The sequence below is a fragment of the Bos grunniens genome, chromosome 13 (assembly GCF_055505025.1).
Source record: "Bos grunniens cultivar Pamir isolate PY7600 chromosome 13, Bosgru_T2T1.0, whole genome shotgun sequence".
NCBI lineage: Eukaryota > Metazoa > Chordata > Mammalia > Artiodactyla > Bovidae > Bos > Bos grunniens.
In genome coordinates, this window is record NC_141177.1 from 73,324,582 (window position 1) to 73,337,625 (window position 13,044).

At 39.3% G+C, this 13,044-nt stretch overlaps 1 protein-coding gene across 3 annotated transcripts in view; it reads left to right on the forward strand.

The window, feature by feature from the left end:
* LOC147361240 (ankyrin repeat domain-containing protein 26-like) overlaps positions 1-9,787 on the forward strand; it is an 86,513-nt gene extending 76,726 nt beyond the window's left edge. For all 3 annotated transcript variants that reach the window (XM_086334961.1, XM_086334962.1, XM_086334963.1), the window contains 5 exons: positions 1,304-1,471; positions 4,525-4,694; positions 5,936-6,164; positions 8,343-8,388; positions 9,546-9,787. In XM_086334961.1, coding sequence (XP_086191087.1) covers positions 1,304-1,471; positions 4,525-4,694; positions 5,936-6,164; positions 8,343-8,388; positions 9,546-9,634 — 702 coding nt within the window. In that variant the 3' untranslated portion in view covers positions 9,635-9,787. The remainder of the gene's footprint in view (positions 1-1,303; positions 1,472-4,524; positions 4,695-5,935; positions 6,165-8,342; positions 8,389-9,545) is intronic.
* Positions 9,788-13,044: the final 3,257 nt, after the last annotated feature.

The following is a 13,044-nucleotide window of genomic DNA, read 5'->3' on the forward strand; positions in this document are numbered from 1 at the left end:
CTTTATGTTACCACATTTCAGTATCATGATGAAGCAGATAAATGAAATGCTCAAACCTGAAATGAATATTTTGAAATGAAGCTTCAGTTACCTGGATTATCTTGATAGTCAATTCCAGGTTTCCCAGAGGCTATATTTTGTATACCGTACTTTGGCTTCAGTAGCTTCTCATAGCTTTTTGTTATATTTGTTGGTACAATTTTATTTTTTATTCATGTCAGTTTGAGTTAATACGGGAAACATTTTAGCCTTGAATCATTTGTTCTTAAAGCCTCTCAACTCTTCAAATGCATCTACTTATCATGAAATCATAATCTGGGACTCAGGTGGTGAACTTTAGCAAAACTATTCTTGATTTAATCTTCCCACTGCTGTTTATGATTTACTTAATATTTTTACAAACAATTTGCTCATAATTCTCATTTTAAGTATCAATTACTATCATTTGAATACAAGCTTGTCCTCTAAAAATGAAGGACGGCAGGATTCGTGAGCAGCAGGAATGGAGTGAGTCAGGGAGAGGGTTGTAGGAGCTGCGGTCTGGACGCAGGTGGAGGCCAGGTTGTCGAGGCTCCTTGAAGGCCATGGGAGCAACCTCATTTTTTAAATTTCATTTTTCTTTTATATTGGAATATGGTTGATTTACAATTTTGTGTTAGTTTCAGATGTACAGGAAACTGATTCAGTTATACACGTATCCATTCTTTTTCAGTTCCTTTTCCCAGGTAGGTGACTACAGAATACTGAGTAGAGTTCCCTGTGCTCTCCAGTAGGTCCTTACGGTTAGCCAAGGGCAAAGGTGGGGAGGAGGGATAAATTAGGAGTTTGGGATTAACATAGACACCCTACTAGGTATAAAAGAGATAAGCAACAAGGGAATGGCCCCATTTTTCTGCTGAGGTAGGAATCTATTGGAAAGATCTGAGCACTGGTTGGAATCTGTGAAGATCTCTAAGTTAATCAGAGCTTCTAGTAAAAAAGGAAAATGTTTCCACAGTGTGGAATTTTCCACCACTTGTCCCACCTACACGCTCATTTCTTTCTGGACGTGAGGTGGTGACGCTCTGCAGATTTATTGGGAGGGGCAGGGCGTGGACAGTGGGGCCGCATCCTTTGAGTAACTTAACATCAGGAAGGCTGGAGGGTGGCCCCTTCTGTGTCTGTAACTAGATTCAGTGAGGAGGAAAAAGAAGGTGAGTTGCTGTCTGTGGCGATAGTTTTCAAAGTCCATATGTTGGAGTTATCTGTTATTAACATAATAGTAAAGTGATTTGATAAACTCAGTGACAGAGCATCTTATTAGGCAGTGGTGAGACAACTTCAACAAGAACTGGATGACGCTGTAAAAAAGCAGTCTGTGTCGGAGGCTTCACTGAGGGTCACGTCATGTTATTGTCCTAAGTTAGAAGCTGAGGCACAGGATTTGAAGAACAATTGTAAACTACTACAACCACGTCAAGTCACAAGTCAGGTATGTTTGAAATTGAACGTGTTAACAGTCAATATGCAGGATAAAGTGTTTTAGGACACTCATTTTCATGGTCAGCTTTCTTCTGTAATTTTGTTATAAGTAACTTACTACAATTTTCTTATTATCTTTATAATGCACTCGTTTCTTAAACTCAGACGTTCATCCTGCCATTTGCATTATATTGTTTTTTTCTTGTATTATTTACCCTTAGGAAAGTTGAGAATTGTGCCTCATTATACACACTAGTTGAGAGCCTTTTTTTTCTTTGCAACAATACTTTTTTAAGTGATAACTGTATTACCATGATGAAGCAAGCCAGATTAAAATCAGAGGATAATATTAGTTTAATGGAACGTTCAGAATATTATCATTTCTCATCTTTCCTTTTGTGAATGGCTGTAGAGTTCTGTATATATTTATTTCGTGGATTTCAGAATAACTTCTGCAGAAAAGGTATTATATAAGCCAGGTGAAGTTTAGGCATTGCCTTCTTTCCTTTTCATTTTAAGTATATTGTAAAAGCATGGAGGTATTCAGATGGTGTAGAATACGTACATCCAAACTAGAGAATTAAGAAGATTATCTGGGTCCTGCATTGGACTGGATTTTTTTTAAAGCTATTGAGATATAATTGACGTATCATAGAATTCACCCACTCAACATGTGTAGTTCAGTATCTCTTAGAGAGGTGTAACCGGTGACTACAGTCAATTTTAGAGCATTTCCATCACCCGCTAAAAGAAACCCTGCATCCCTTAGCCGCCACCCATGGCCTCCCATCTCCCTCAGCCCCAGGCAACCCCCAGTCTAATGTCTGTCTCTCTAGACATGCCTGTCCTCGGTATTTTATATAAATGGAATCATGCAGTATGCTCCTTTGGGATTAGCTTTGCTCATTTGATGTCATGTTTTCACAGTTCATCCATGTGATAACAAGTATCAGTTCTTCCGTTTCTGTTGGTTGTCACAGTAAGCTAAGCCATGTATCCATCATCACTAGATGCAGCTTTGGGTTGTTTCCGCTTTGGGGCTATTAACAATGCTGTTGTGAACACTGATTTCCATGATTCTGTGTGCACATGTTTTTATTTCCCTGTGGTTGGATCTTATCCTCAGAGTTAGCTGGCTGATTTCACCTTTCCTTGGCCCTTGCTCAGACTGTCCTTTCTGTCTTTACAGTTTCTTTTCCTCTTGGGTAGTCCTTCATTATTTCAGACCTGGCGCCCAGTCTCTCCTCCTTCATGGAGCTTCCCTGACTATCCAGCTCATTGAGCCTTTTCACATCAGTGCTTGTTACCTAGGCTCTGAGGAACAGTTTAGCCCCTGATTTTACACTATTGACATTTCTTCCATGAGGGGGAATCTTGGCTAAGTATACATTGGTGTAACAGGGAATATTTATTGATGTGCACAGCACTTGTCTTGCATAAATGGACAGTAACAAAGGATTACAAGAATGAGGCATTTTTTGTTGTTGCTGTTCAGAAGAATGTGTGGATCATCTCTGTAAACTGTTAGGAAATGGGATTTCTTTAACTTTGCAAATAATTCTGTTTGGAATGCAATTCAAATTAGCAAAACGTCTTTGTACTTCAGAAAAAGGCTTATGGGATTAGAATCCATATTTACAAGATTTATTAATTAGAGTCTTATTCTCATAGTCTTGTTTTGGAAGGGATTTATTAACTTAGCCCTGCGACGTCACTTCAGTCGTGTCCGACTCTGTGTGACCCCATAGACGGCAGCCCACCAGGCTCCACCGTCCCTGGGATTCTCCAGGCAAGAACACTGGAGTGGGTTGCCATTTCCTTCTCCAATGCATGACAGTACAGTATCCCTCAAACTTCTTTAAAATCCTGGGACATTAAGAGGGGGAGAGGAGTAAGAGACATTCTACTAAGAGGTGACTTGTAGTCATTTTATGGAGGAAAGATAGAAAAATATTATTGTAGGACCATAAAAGAGTGTAAAACCAAGTGCAATTGTTGTGTGACAAAGATGACAGTGAAGAACATATTTTGTGACTCTTGGTGGTGAGAACATATTTCTTGATTCTCTGAGTAATCCCTGGTCCTACATTCTACAATACAGATACCATCGTATTTATTTCATCCTGGGTTTGAGTTAGGCTGTGCTCAGTCCACTTTCTTCACTAGCAAACAGTATCCTTTTATTCTTAAAGACTGATGATTTTCCAGCAGAGCTGGAAACTGCATCTTCAAAAGGTCTGCACCTGGATGCAAAAAATCAAGTTTTTCAACAGGAGTTATTATCTATGAAACTAGTGCAAAAGAAATGTAAAAAACTAGAGAGAAGAGAAAGAAGTTGGGGCAAGAAGTAGTGACCCTCAGAAGTCATATAGAAGTGAATATGATAGAACACGGTCAAGTAGAGCAATATCAACAGGAGAGTGAAGAAAGAGCGAGACAGGATCTCGTAGAGAAATTAAGAGAAGTCACCATGTTTTGCAGATTACTTTGTTGGTCTGTCCTGTGCTTGAGTTCACTCTCCCTGCACAGTACATTTTGGATGTATGCAGCGTAGGTGTTTCTTCTGCCTCCCTTAGAGCAGTTAGTTTTGTAGATTTCTGGAAGGAAGGGGGGCGCTTGTTTTCCCTTTTAATATTTCCGTTTCCATCACAGTTATCACTAAATTGACCTTTCAGAATGATTCTCACTAGAGAATCCTTTTACTTATAAGACCAATTGGTAAAAAACAAGACATTAGGAAGAAAAGAAAATATTGTGGTTTAGAACTGGTACCATCCTCTTGAATTATTATCTTGTTCAATTTTTAAAATTTTAAGTTGATCCTCTTATTCTTTGAATTATCAGATTATATAAGTACTACTGTAACAGTGATTCCACTTTAATTTTATAATTCAGATTTAATTCACTTCACATTAACAATAATTGTTTTAAACTTCCGCTCTCTCTTTTTTTTTCACCTTTGAAATCGCTCTCTGAATCACTGACTCAAAACTAAAGGGAATAAATGTAATTTTCCAGGTTAATGATTATTTTAAAAATGTTATCTTTTTCAATTTGCCTTAGACACAAGCTGGATTTCAACAGATGGAAGTCAGAATTAAAGACTTGGAATCTGAACTCTCCAAAATGAAAAGTTTGCAAGAAGATTCTAATAAAGCAGAGTTGGAAAAATATAAGCAACTCTACCTAGTAGAATGTGAACTTATAAAGTCATTGGAAGATAAACTAGACAAGTAAGTCAAAACACAGAATCACAGAAACGAAATTTAGTTCATTGATTTGTCTCTAAGACTAATTTTTATAGAGTGGGGCATGAGATTCGTAGGAAGGGAAAGCTAACTAGCTGGCCACTGCTAAGGGGGCGCCCTAAGACCGACTGTTACCACTGTGTCAAGGCTTCCCGCACTATGTACAGGCGTGCTTATGAAATAGGGGAAATGAACACATGGGTTAGACGCAGGTTAAGTCACAAAGTGGCTAAAAGTAATGTAGTGACCCAACTGAGGGGTGTGGAGGATGGAAAGGGCAGATCCCACCGGCAGTGCCCAGTCCAGGCTTCCCCACTATCTGAAAGCAGAGCGCTCCTAGGAAGCCTTTCATAAGCCAAAGCAGCATAAAGCAAAGAAGCAGGGACCTGAGGACACATTCTGCTGGTCGATACATAAAATGAATATGCACAAGTGAAGCACAGGTGCTCCCAGACGGGGCTTAGGGCTGTGGCGACTTGATGCTGAGATGTGGGGTGTGGCTTCCCGGGAAGGAGCTCAGTGGGGCCAGTCTCCCTGCTTGGGGAGCACGATGCCTCTCACTGTAAAACGTACACTGAACACTGTTTAGAGTTTTGGCTTTTTAAATGAGACCAGAAATTGTCTTCAGATTTTTTTATTTTTTTGATCATCAAAAACAGGTATTGACATAGGCCCTTCGTAGAAGTGAAGTAACATAAAGTGAACTTTGGAAAAGCAGGGGATACTTGTAATTGTTCCTGGGGCTGTTTTAGCTCTTTTCAGCCTTAGCCTTTGACTTTCTCGTCCTCCCTTGAGATTGTGGCTCTAGGTGATTCCTCAGAGCCAAAAGCTGAATTTCTCTGAGGTCATGAGTGAAACATGTATACAAGGGTGGTGAAAGGAAGCACTTGAACGTGGCTTTGTGGCATGGGGTGTTTCTTCATCCCTGAACTGTTTCCTGGAGGCAGGTTTGTCCCAGAGGCAGCAGGTGTCCGTGTGAGGCCACCTCCCTTTCTCTCTGATGCCCTTTCTCTCCTCTCCCAACTGTGCCTTGTTACTTGAGGAGCCCCAGACACATGTGTACTTCTTTAGAGCAAGATTACAACTGTTATTGTTTACAGGAGGTCTGCTCTGTGTTTTCAGTGTTCAAATAATTTAATGGGAATTCCATTTACTATATGGCAACTTAAAAAATGCAGATAATTTATGAAAACATGAATGAAATTGGTGTTTTCCATCTTACCCAGGACTCACCAGAGGCTGGCAGTGGTCAGCGCCAAACTTCAGGTGGAGAAGCAGCAGAACAGATCTTTCTTCAACACTGTTAGCACGAGGCCAGTCCTGGAGCCCCCTTGTGTTGGAAATTTCAATAATCCTTTAGTGCTCAACGGAAATCTTACTCCAAGAGCAAACTTAAGGTTTTCTACCTCAATTCCGCGCCCTTCGAATAATAGCATGGAGACTTACTTGACCAAGGTTAGTTCTATTATCTTTTTTCCACTGGGTTTCAGATTTCTGATATTAATGATCCTTGTTTGTAATTTGGTGAACTTCTGAGTTATTTATTTGACTTATGCACACTAAGTAAAAGCTGTCATTAACTGTGCTAATCAAGGAAACATTTAATGATTTTTTTGGTCCTAGATCTCTCGTTTTTAAGAGATACTTTTTAAATTTCTTGAAAAGCTGCATTGAAATTCTACTTTAGAAATGAAATCTTATTGCCTAGTAACTGAAAGTATACTTTAAAATGTTTGACTTTCTAATTGATTTCACTTTGGCAGTGGTTCATAATCATTTCTGAGCTTTGCTGCACCCACTGCAGTTTATCTACCCCTAAGCATAAGTGAAAAGGCAATGGCACCCCACTCCAGTACTCTTGCCTGGAAAATCCCATGGACAGAGGAGCCTGGTAGGCTGCAGTCCATGGAGTCTCGAAGAGGCGGACATGACTGAGTGACTTCACTTTCACTTTTCACTTTCATGCATTGGAGAAGGAAATGGCAAACCACTCCAGTGTTCTTGCCTGGAGAATCCCAGGGAGTGGGGAGCCTGGTGGGCTGCCCTCTATGGGGTCGCATAGAGTTGGACATGACTGAAGTGACTTAGCAGCAGCAGCAGCAGCAGACAGTAAAGAGAGATCTGTTGCGTGTTTTAAATTTTGTTCTAAATAACCCAAAATGTGGATAATTCATTGTTGACTGATTTTAGTTAACCAGGTTTTATCTGGAGAAAATGAACACCCTTTTAAGGACGAATCTCTTCAGTTTTGGCCTGCTTGATTCAAATAAAGATTTTTTCCTTCCAGTTCTCTGTCCTGTTTTTAAAAAATATTTATCCTTTCTAAATTAACTATATCAACTGCTACAAATAGGAGTTTGATATTGATTTATTCTTATGCATTTAAAGTGCATAATTTAGTTAGAAAGTCATGTCATGCCACAAGCATTGTTCAATTATATAGGAAGGATTTATATATTCATTTTGTCTATGTTATAGTTAAAAATCTATGTGTTTTTTCTTTACCTGAGAAAGTAGCTGGCCCAGGACTCAGTAAGAATGCCATTGGCTTTGTTACTTCTTTTGTAGAGTTAGGAACTTTGAGTAAATCAATGAGTCTCATACCTTACAAAAGTTTTTTCTGCAAAGATGATTTGGGAGAATGGCATTGAAACATGAATAATATCATATATGAAACGAGTCGCCAGTCCAGGTTTGATGCACGATACTGGATGCTTGGGGCTGGTGCACTGGGACGACCCAGAGGGATGGTACGTGGAGGGGGGAAGGAGGAGGGTTCAGGATAGGGAACACGTGTATACCTGTGGCGGATGCATGTTGATATATGGCAAAACCAATACAACATTGTAAAGTTAAAAATAAAATAAAATATATTAAAAAAAAAAAGAAAACAACCTTTCTTCTAAAAAAAACTTCTGCGTGGAACCGTGTTACATAAAGTGGAGACAAGTATAGAACCGTTTAGCTAAAGAGTGGGCAGAGCCCCTGCAGCTGTGACTTCTCTGTTCCTCAACCCTGCAGCGAGCCCTGGGGGACCTTCCCCTTCTGTGGGACGTAGTTCGGAAACTAACACTGATGAGAGAATCCTTCTCGCTAAACGTCTTCAGAATTGAGTCTTGCTGGCACGTTGTTTTCTTGTATATAATTTTCTCACCTTTCTTTGTTTTTGTAAAATGGAAAAGTTTAAAGAAAATCACAGATGTGTTCTCCTTATTAACATTCGACTCAAACTACTTCCTCTATTTGAACAGGATCCTCACCTAGAAATCAAAATAAAGTCTCGGAAGTACATATTTAGGCCAGGAGCTTTTAGGGGAGAAGATAGTAATCTTGTGGGTCATTCTGAGGATTATGGGTCATTCCCTAATTCTTTGAAATTATGTGTACTTGATAGACTGATATTTATTGTACTTTTTATCAGATTAATCTAAATAGCATTCCATATATATGTTCTGTGTTATCTATAAGCAGAATAAGTAGGAATTCATTTTCTTTTATTTGTGTGATTTTTTTTCTACTGAGGTAGTCTTCAGGTTAGGTCTAGTCTCTAAAAGTATTATTTAAAAGTCACATTTAATAAGTTATAAACATATAACTTGTTTATCTTAAAGATAAATATTTGACTTATTTCAGATGCGGCGGGAGTTGGACAGGAGTATAGCTAGAGCACTAAGAGAAGGTATGTTGCCAAAATGTATGAATTAAATTTAGACATTGATTTCAGAAATACACTGTAAACAATAAATGGCGTCTCTTTCCATTGTTTGGATAACAGATGCTGTGTTAAATATTGTTTTATATACATAGCTAATGAAAAATGTGAAAGCGTGAGCAGTCATAGTGAAAAATATCCTTCTTCATTTATTCATCATGTACCATAGCTTGAGAAACAGTCTCTGAAGGTCTGTGTATTTCTTTTTATTTCTAGCTGTATCCTTCTTCTACTTCCTCCATCCCTGTGGAGCTGTCTTCCTACACCCTGACACGATTCTCAGAAAACGTGCCGCTCATCAGCCTCTCAAGTGTCTGGTAGTGGTTAAGGCTAGGAAACCCAGACTCGAGCAGTCACGTTTGTGTAGCTGTCACTTGGTGGGTGACTTTAAAATTTCTCTGTCACTAGATACGTCACCAGTTTATCTTTTACCCTCAGGAAATGCTCCAAACACCCACGTCAGTTTGGGTCCTGCCAAAGTAGTTGGCCTTATCTCTTTACCAGCTTACTCTGCCGCTTAGCTCTGCATCTAACCAGCCAGACTGTGTAGGATCCCACAGATTCGCTTGCTCACCTCCGGTCTCTGTACGGGCTTCTCCCCTCCGTCTCTTGCACTTTTTCCTGTCCTTCAGGTAGCTACATACATATCACCTCCACCAGAAAGCTGGCAGTATTGACACAAAGCTGGCTTCCCCTCCTGAGTGTTCCTTGTGCCGTCTTTTATATCTTAGTATTTGTGACTCTGTATGGAAACTGCCTGTTTGTCTGTTTTTCCAGTTTGGGGCATATCATTTTTCAGGGTGGACTGGGTCACCTTCATCTTGTAATTCCAGCCCTTGTCACAGAACCTTTGCATGAATACATGACTATTCATCATTTCACTCAATTGCATGAGTACATGAATGAAGAATGAGAAAACCAGGAGCTCTGATACTCAGCCCCACATGTGACCATAAGCAGATTAGAAAATTGTACTCTTGATTAGTATTTTGTGTTGTGTCATCTATAGATATATTTCATTTTTCAGAATACTAGGAAAGGTCTCAGGGTTTTTTGTTTGTTTACGAATCTTAGTTAACCCAGGTGTTTTAGGTAAAGAATATAATTCTTTCCTTTTCTTTCAGTTGATCCTCAGTTTGCATCTGATGCCTTTAGAGTGTCTTCTCGAGGATCTACAGATGGGTCAAATGTGTGTGATGACCTACTTTTGTAAACAGAAGAACAAGATATACAGATTTGCAAGGAAAAATACATGATTCAGAAAGATAAATAGTAAAAGTTTCTCTACTGGACCATTTCCATGCCATTTCGTTGTTTCCCATTAAACATGATGAGAAAATCTTTATTAAAGGAAAATATTTTTGTATTATGTGTGTATGATGAAAATTTATATAGCATTTTAAGTGATGTTTCTCTGCATCTAACTTAGTTTTTAGCAGATTTAAACATCAGCACTGTTGAGTTTTCCATATTCTAAATGATAGTGTTAGTCACTCAATCGTGTCTGACTCTGTGCCACCCCAGGGACTGTAGCCCACCAGGTTCCTCTGTCCATGGAATTCTCCAGGCTAGAATACTGGAGTGGGGAGCCATTCCCTTCTCCAGGGGATCTTCCAGACCATGGGATCAAACTTGGGTCACGTGCATTGCAGGTGGATTCTTTACCATTTGTGCCACCAGGGATGCCCTTTACAAACTCACACTGAGCCCTAATACCAGCTGTTTAAACAGCACCCAAAGAGCCAGACTTGTCTTTAATTTTTAGTGGTGTTGATTGATAGCTTTTTTATATTTTCCAGTTTTTATCACTATATATAGACCTAAAGATTTAGATACTGCTGTATGGCTTCCGTCAATGTTTTGATGTATTGCAGTTGTTAATAGTGGCATAAAACTTGCTATATATAACTTTAAACACAGATTCATAGGCATTTCCTCATGGAGAAATAAGATTTGCCTGAGTTTTTGCCTTTTAAATGAATTAACTTTTTATAATTTTTGTTTTTAATTAGAGGATAATTACTTTACAATATTGTGATGGTTCCTGCCAAACATTGACCTGAATTGGCATAGGTATGCGTATGGCCCCTGCCTCTTGAACCTCCCTCCCACGTCCCTCCCCATTCCACCCCTCTAGGTTGTCACAAAGCACCAACTTTGGGTTCCCTGCATCATACCACAAATTCCAAAAAGACACATGTACCCCAGTGTTCACTGCAGCACTACTTACAGTAGCTAGGACATGGAAGTAACCTAGATGTCCATCAACAGATGAATGGAGAAAGAAGCTGTGTATTGTTCAACTATAGAAAGGAATGCTTTTGAGTCAGTTTTAATTGACTTGATTTACTTTTGGAGACAGTGTTAAAATTAGAGAAAGTTCCTCTCGATAAATAAGATTTGCCTAAGACTTTTCACCTTATCTTTACCTATCTACCAATCTATCTATTTTTGCTTTGCTTTTTGGAAAAAGTCTTAGAAGACTTTTTTTTGGAGAAAGCACCAGACAAACAGACATTATCACAAAAGTCCCCTAACTCCCATATATCCTCCTAAGGTACCATTTATCCTTCCTAAATGTTATTTGTTCTCCCATAAGTGCCTCGCTCAAGTCACCTGTTATTCAGAAGATGCCTTTTTCTCCTACTCCCTATCATTTATGAAGTAGTATATCAACTCCCAGTAATTCCATTAATGCTGAAGAAGCTGACATTGAACGCTCTATGAAGACCTACAAGACCTTCTGGAGCTAACACCCAAAAGAGATGTCCTTTTCATTGTAGGGGACTGGAATGAAAAAATAGGAAGTCACGAGATACCTGGAGTAATAAGCAAATTTGGCCTGGGAGTCCAAAATGAAGCCGGGCAAAGGCTAACAGAGTTTTGCCAAGGGAGCGCACTGGTCATAGCAAACACCCTCTTCCACCTACACAAGACAAGATTCTACACATGGACATCACCGGATGGTCAATACTGAAATCAGGTTGATTACATTCTTTGCAGCCATTCAGGTATGACCTAAATCAAATCCCTTATGATTATACAGTAGAAGTGACAAATAGATTTAAGGGATTAGATCCGATAGAGTGCCTGAAGAACTATGGACAGAGGTTCATGACATTGTACAGGAAGCAGTGATCAAGACCATCCCCAAAAGAAAGATATGCAAAAAGGCAAAATGGTTGTCTGAGGAGGGCTTACAAATAGCTGAGAAAAGAAGAGAAGCTAAAGGCAAAGGAAAAAAGGAAAGATATACCCTCCTCAATACCAAGTTCCAAAGAATAGCAAGGAGAGATAGGAAAGTCTTCCTCAGTGATCAGTGCAAAGAAATAGAGGAAAATAATAGAATAGGAAAGACTAGAGATTTCTTCAAGAAAATTAGAGATACCAAAGAAACATTTCATGCAAAGATGGGTGCAATAAAGGACAGAAATGGTATGGACCTAACAGAAGCAGAAGGTATTAAGAGGTGGCAAAAATGCACAGAAGAACTGTACAAAAAAGATCTTCATGACCCAGATAACCACAAAGGTGTGATCACTCATCTAGAGCCGGACATCCTGGAATGTGAAGTCATGGCCTTAGGAAGCATCACTATGAACAAAGCTAGTGGAGGCGATGAAATTCCGGTTGAGCTATTTCAAATCCTAAAAGATGATGCTATTACAGTGCTGCACTCAATATGTCAGCAAATTTGGAAAACTCAGCAGTGGCCACAGGACTGGAAAAAGGTCCGTTTTCATTCCAGTCCCAAAGAAAGGCAATGCCAAAGCATGTTCGAACTACCGCACAATTGCACTCATCTCACGCGCTAGCAAAGTAATCCTCAAAATTCTCCAGGCCAGGTTTCAACAGTATGTGAACCTTGAACTTCCAGATGTTCAAGCTGGATTTAGAAAAAGCAGAGGAACTAGAGATCAAATTGCCAACATTCAGTGGATCATCAAAAAAACAAGAGAGTTCCAAAAAAACATCTACTTCTGCTTTATTGACTACACCAAAGCACTTGACTGTGTAGATCAAAAAAAAACTCTGGAAAATTCTTAAAGAGATGGGAATACCCGATCACCTGACCTGCATCTAAGAAACCTGTATGCAGGTCAAGAAACAATAACTGGACATGGAACAACAGACTGGTTCCAAATCAGGAAAGGAGTACGTCAAGGCTGTTTATTGTCACCCTGCTTATTTAACTTATATGCAGAGTACATCATACTAAATGCTGGGCTGGATGAAGCACAAGCTGAAATCAAGATTGCTGGGAAAATATCAATAATCTCAGATATGCATATGACACTGCCCTTATGGCAGAAAGTGAAGAAAAACTAAAGAGCATCTTGATGAAAGTGAAAGAGAAGAGTGAAAAAGTTGGCTTAAAACTCAACATTCAGTTTGCATTCCCACCAGCAGTGTAAGAGGGTTCCCTTTTCTCCACACCCTCTCCAGCATTTATTGCTTGTAGACTTTTGGATAGCAGCCATTCTGACTGGCGTGAAATGGTACCTCATAGTGGTTTTGATTTGCATTTCTCTGATAATGAGTGATGTTGAGCATCTTTTCATGTGTTTGTTAGCCATCTGTATGTCTTCTTTGGAGAAATGTCTATTTAGTTCTTTGGCCCAT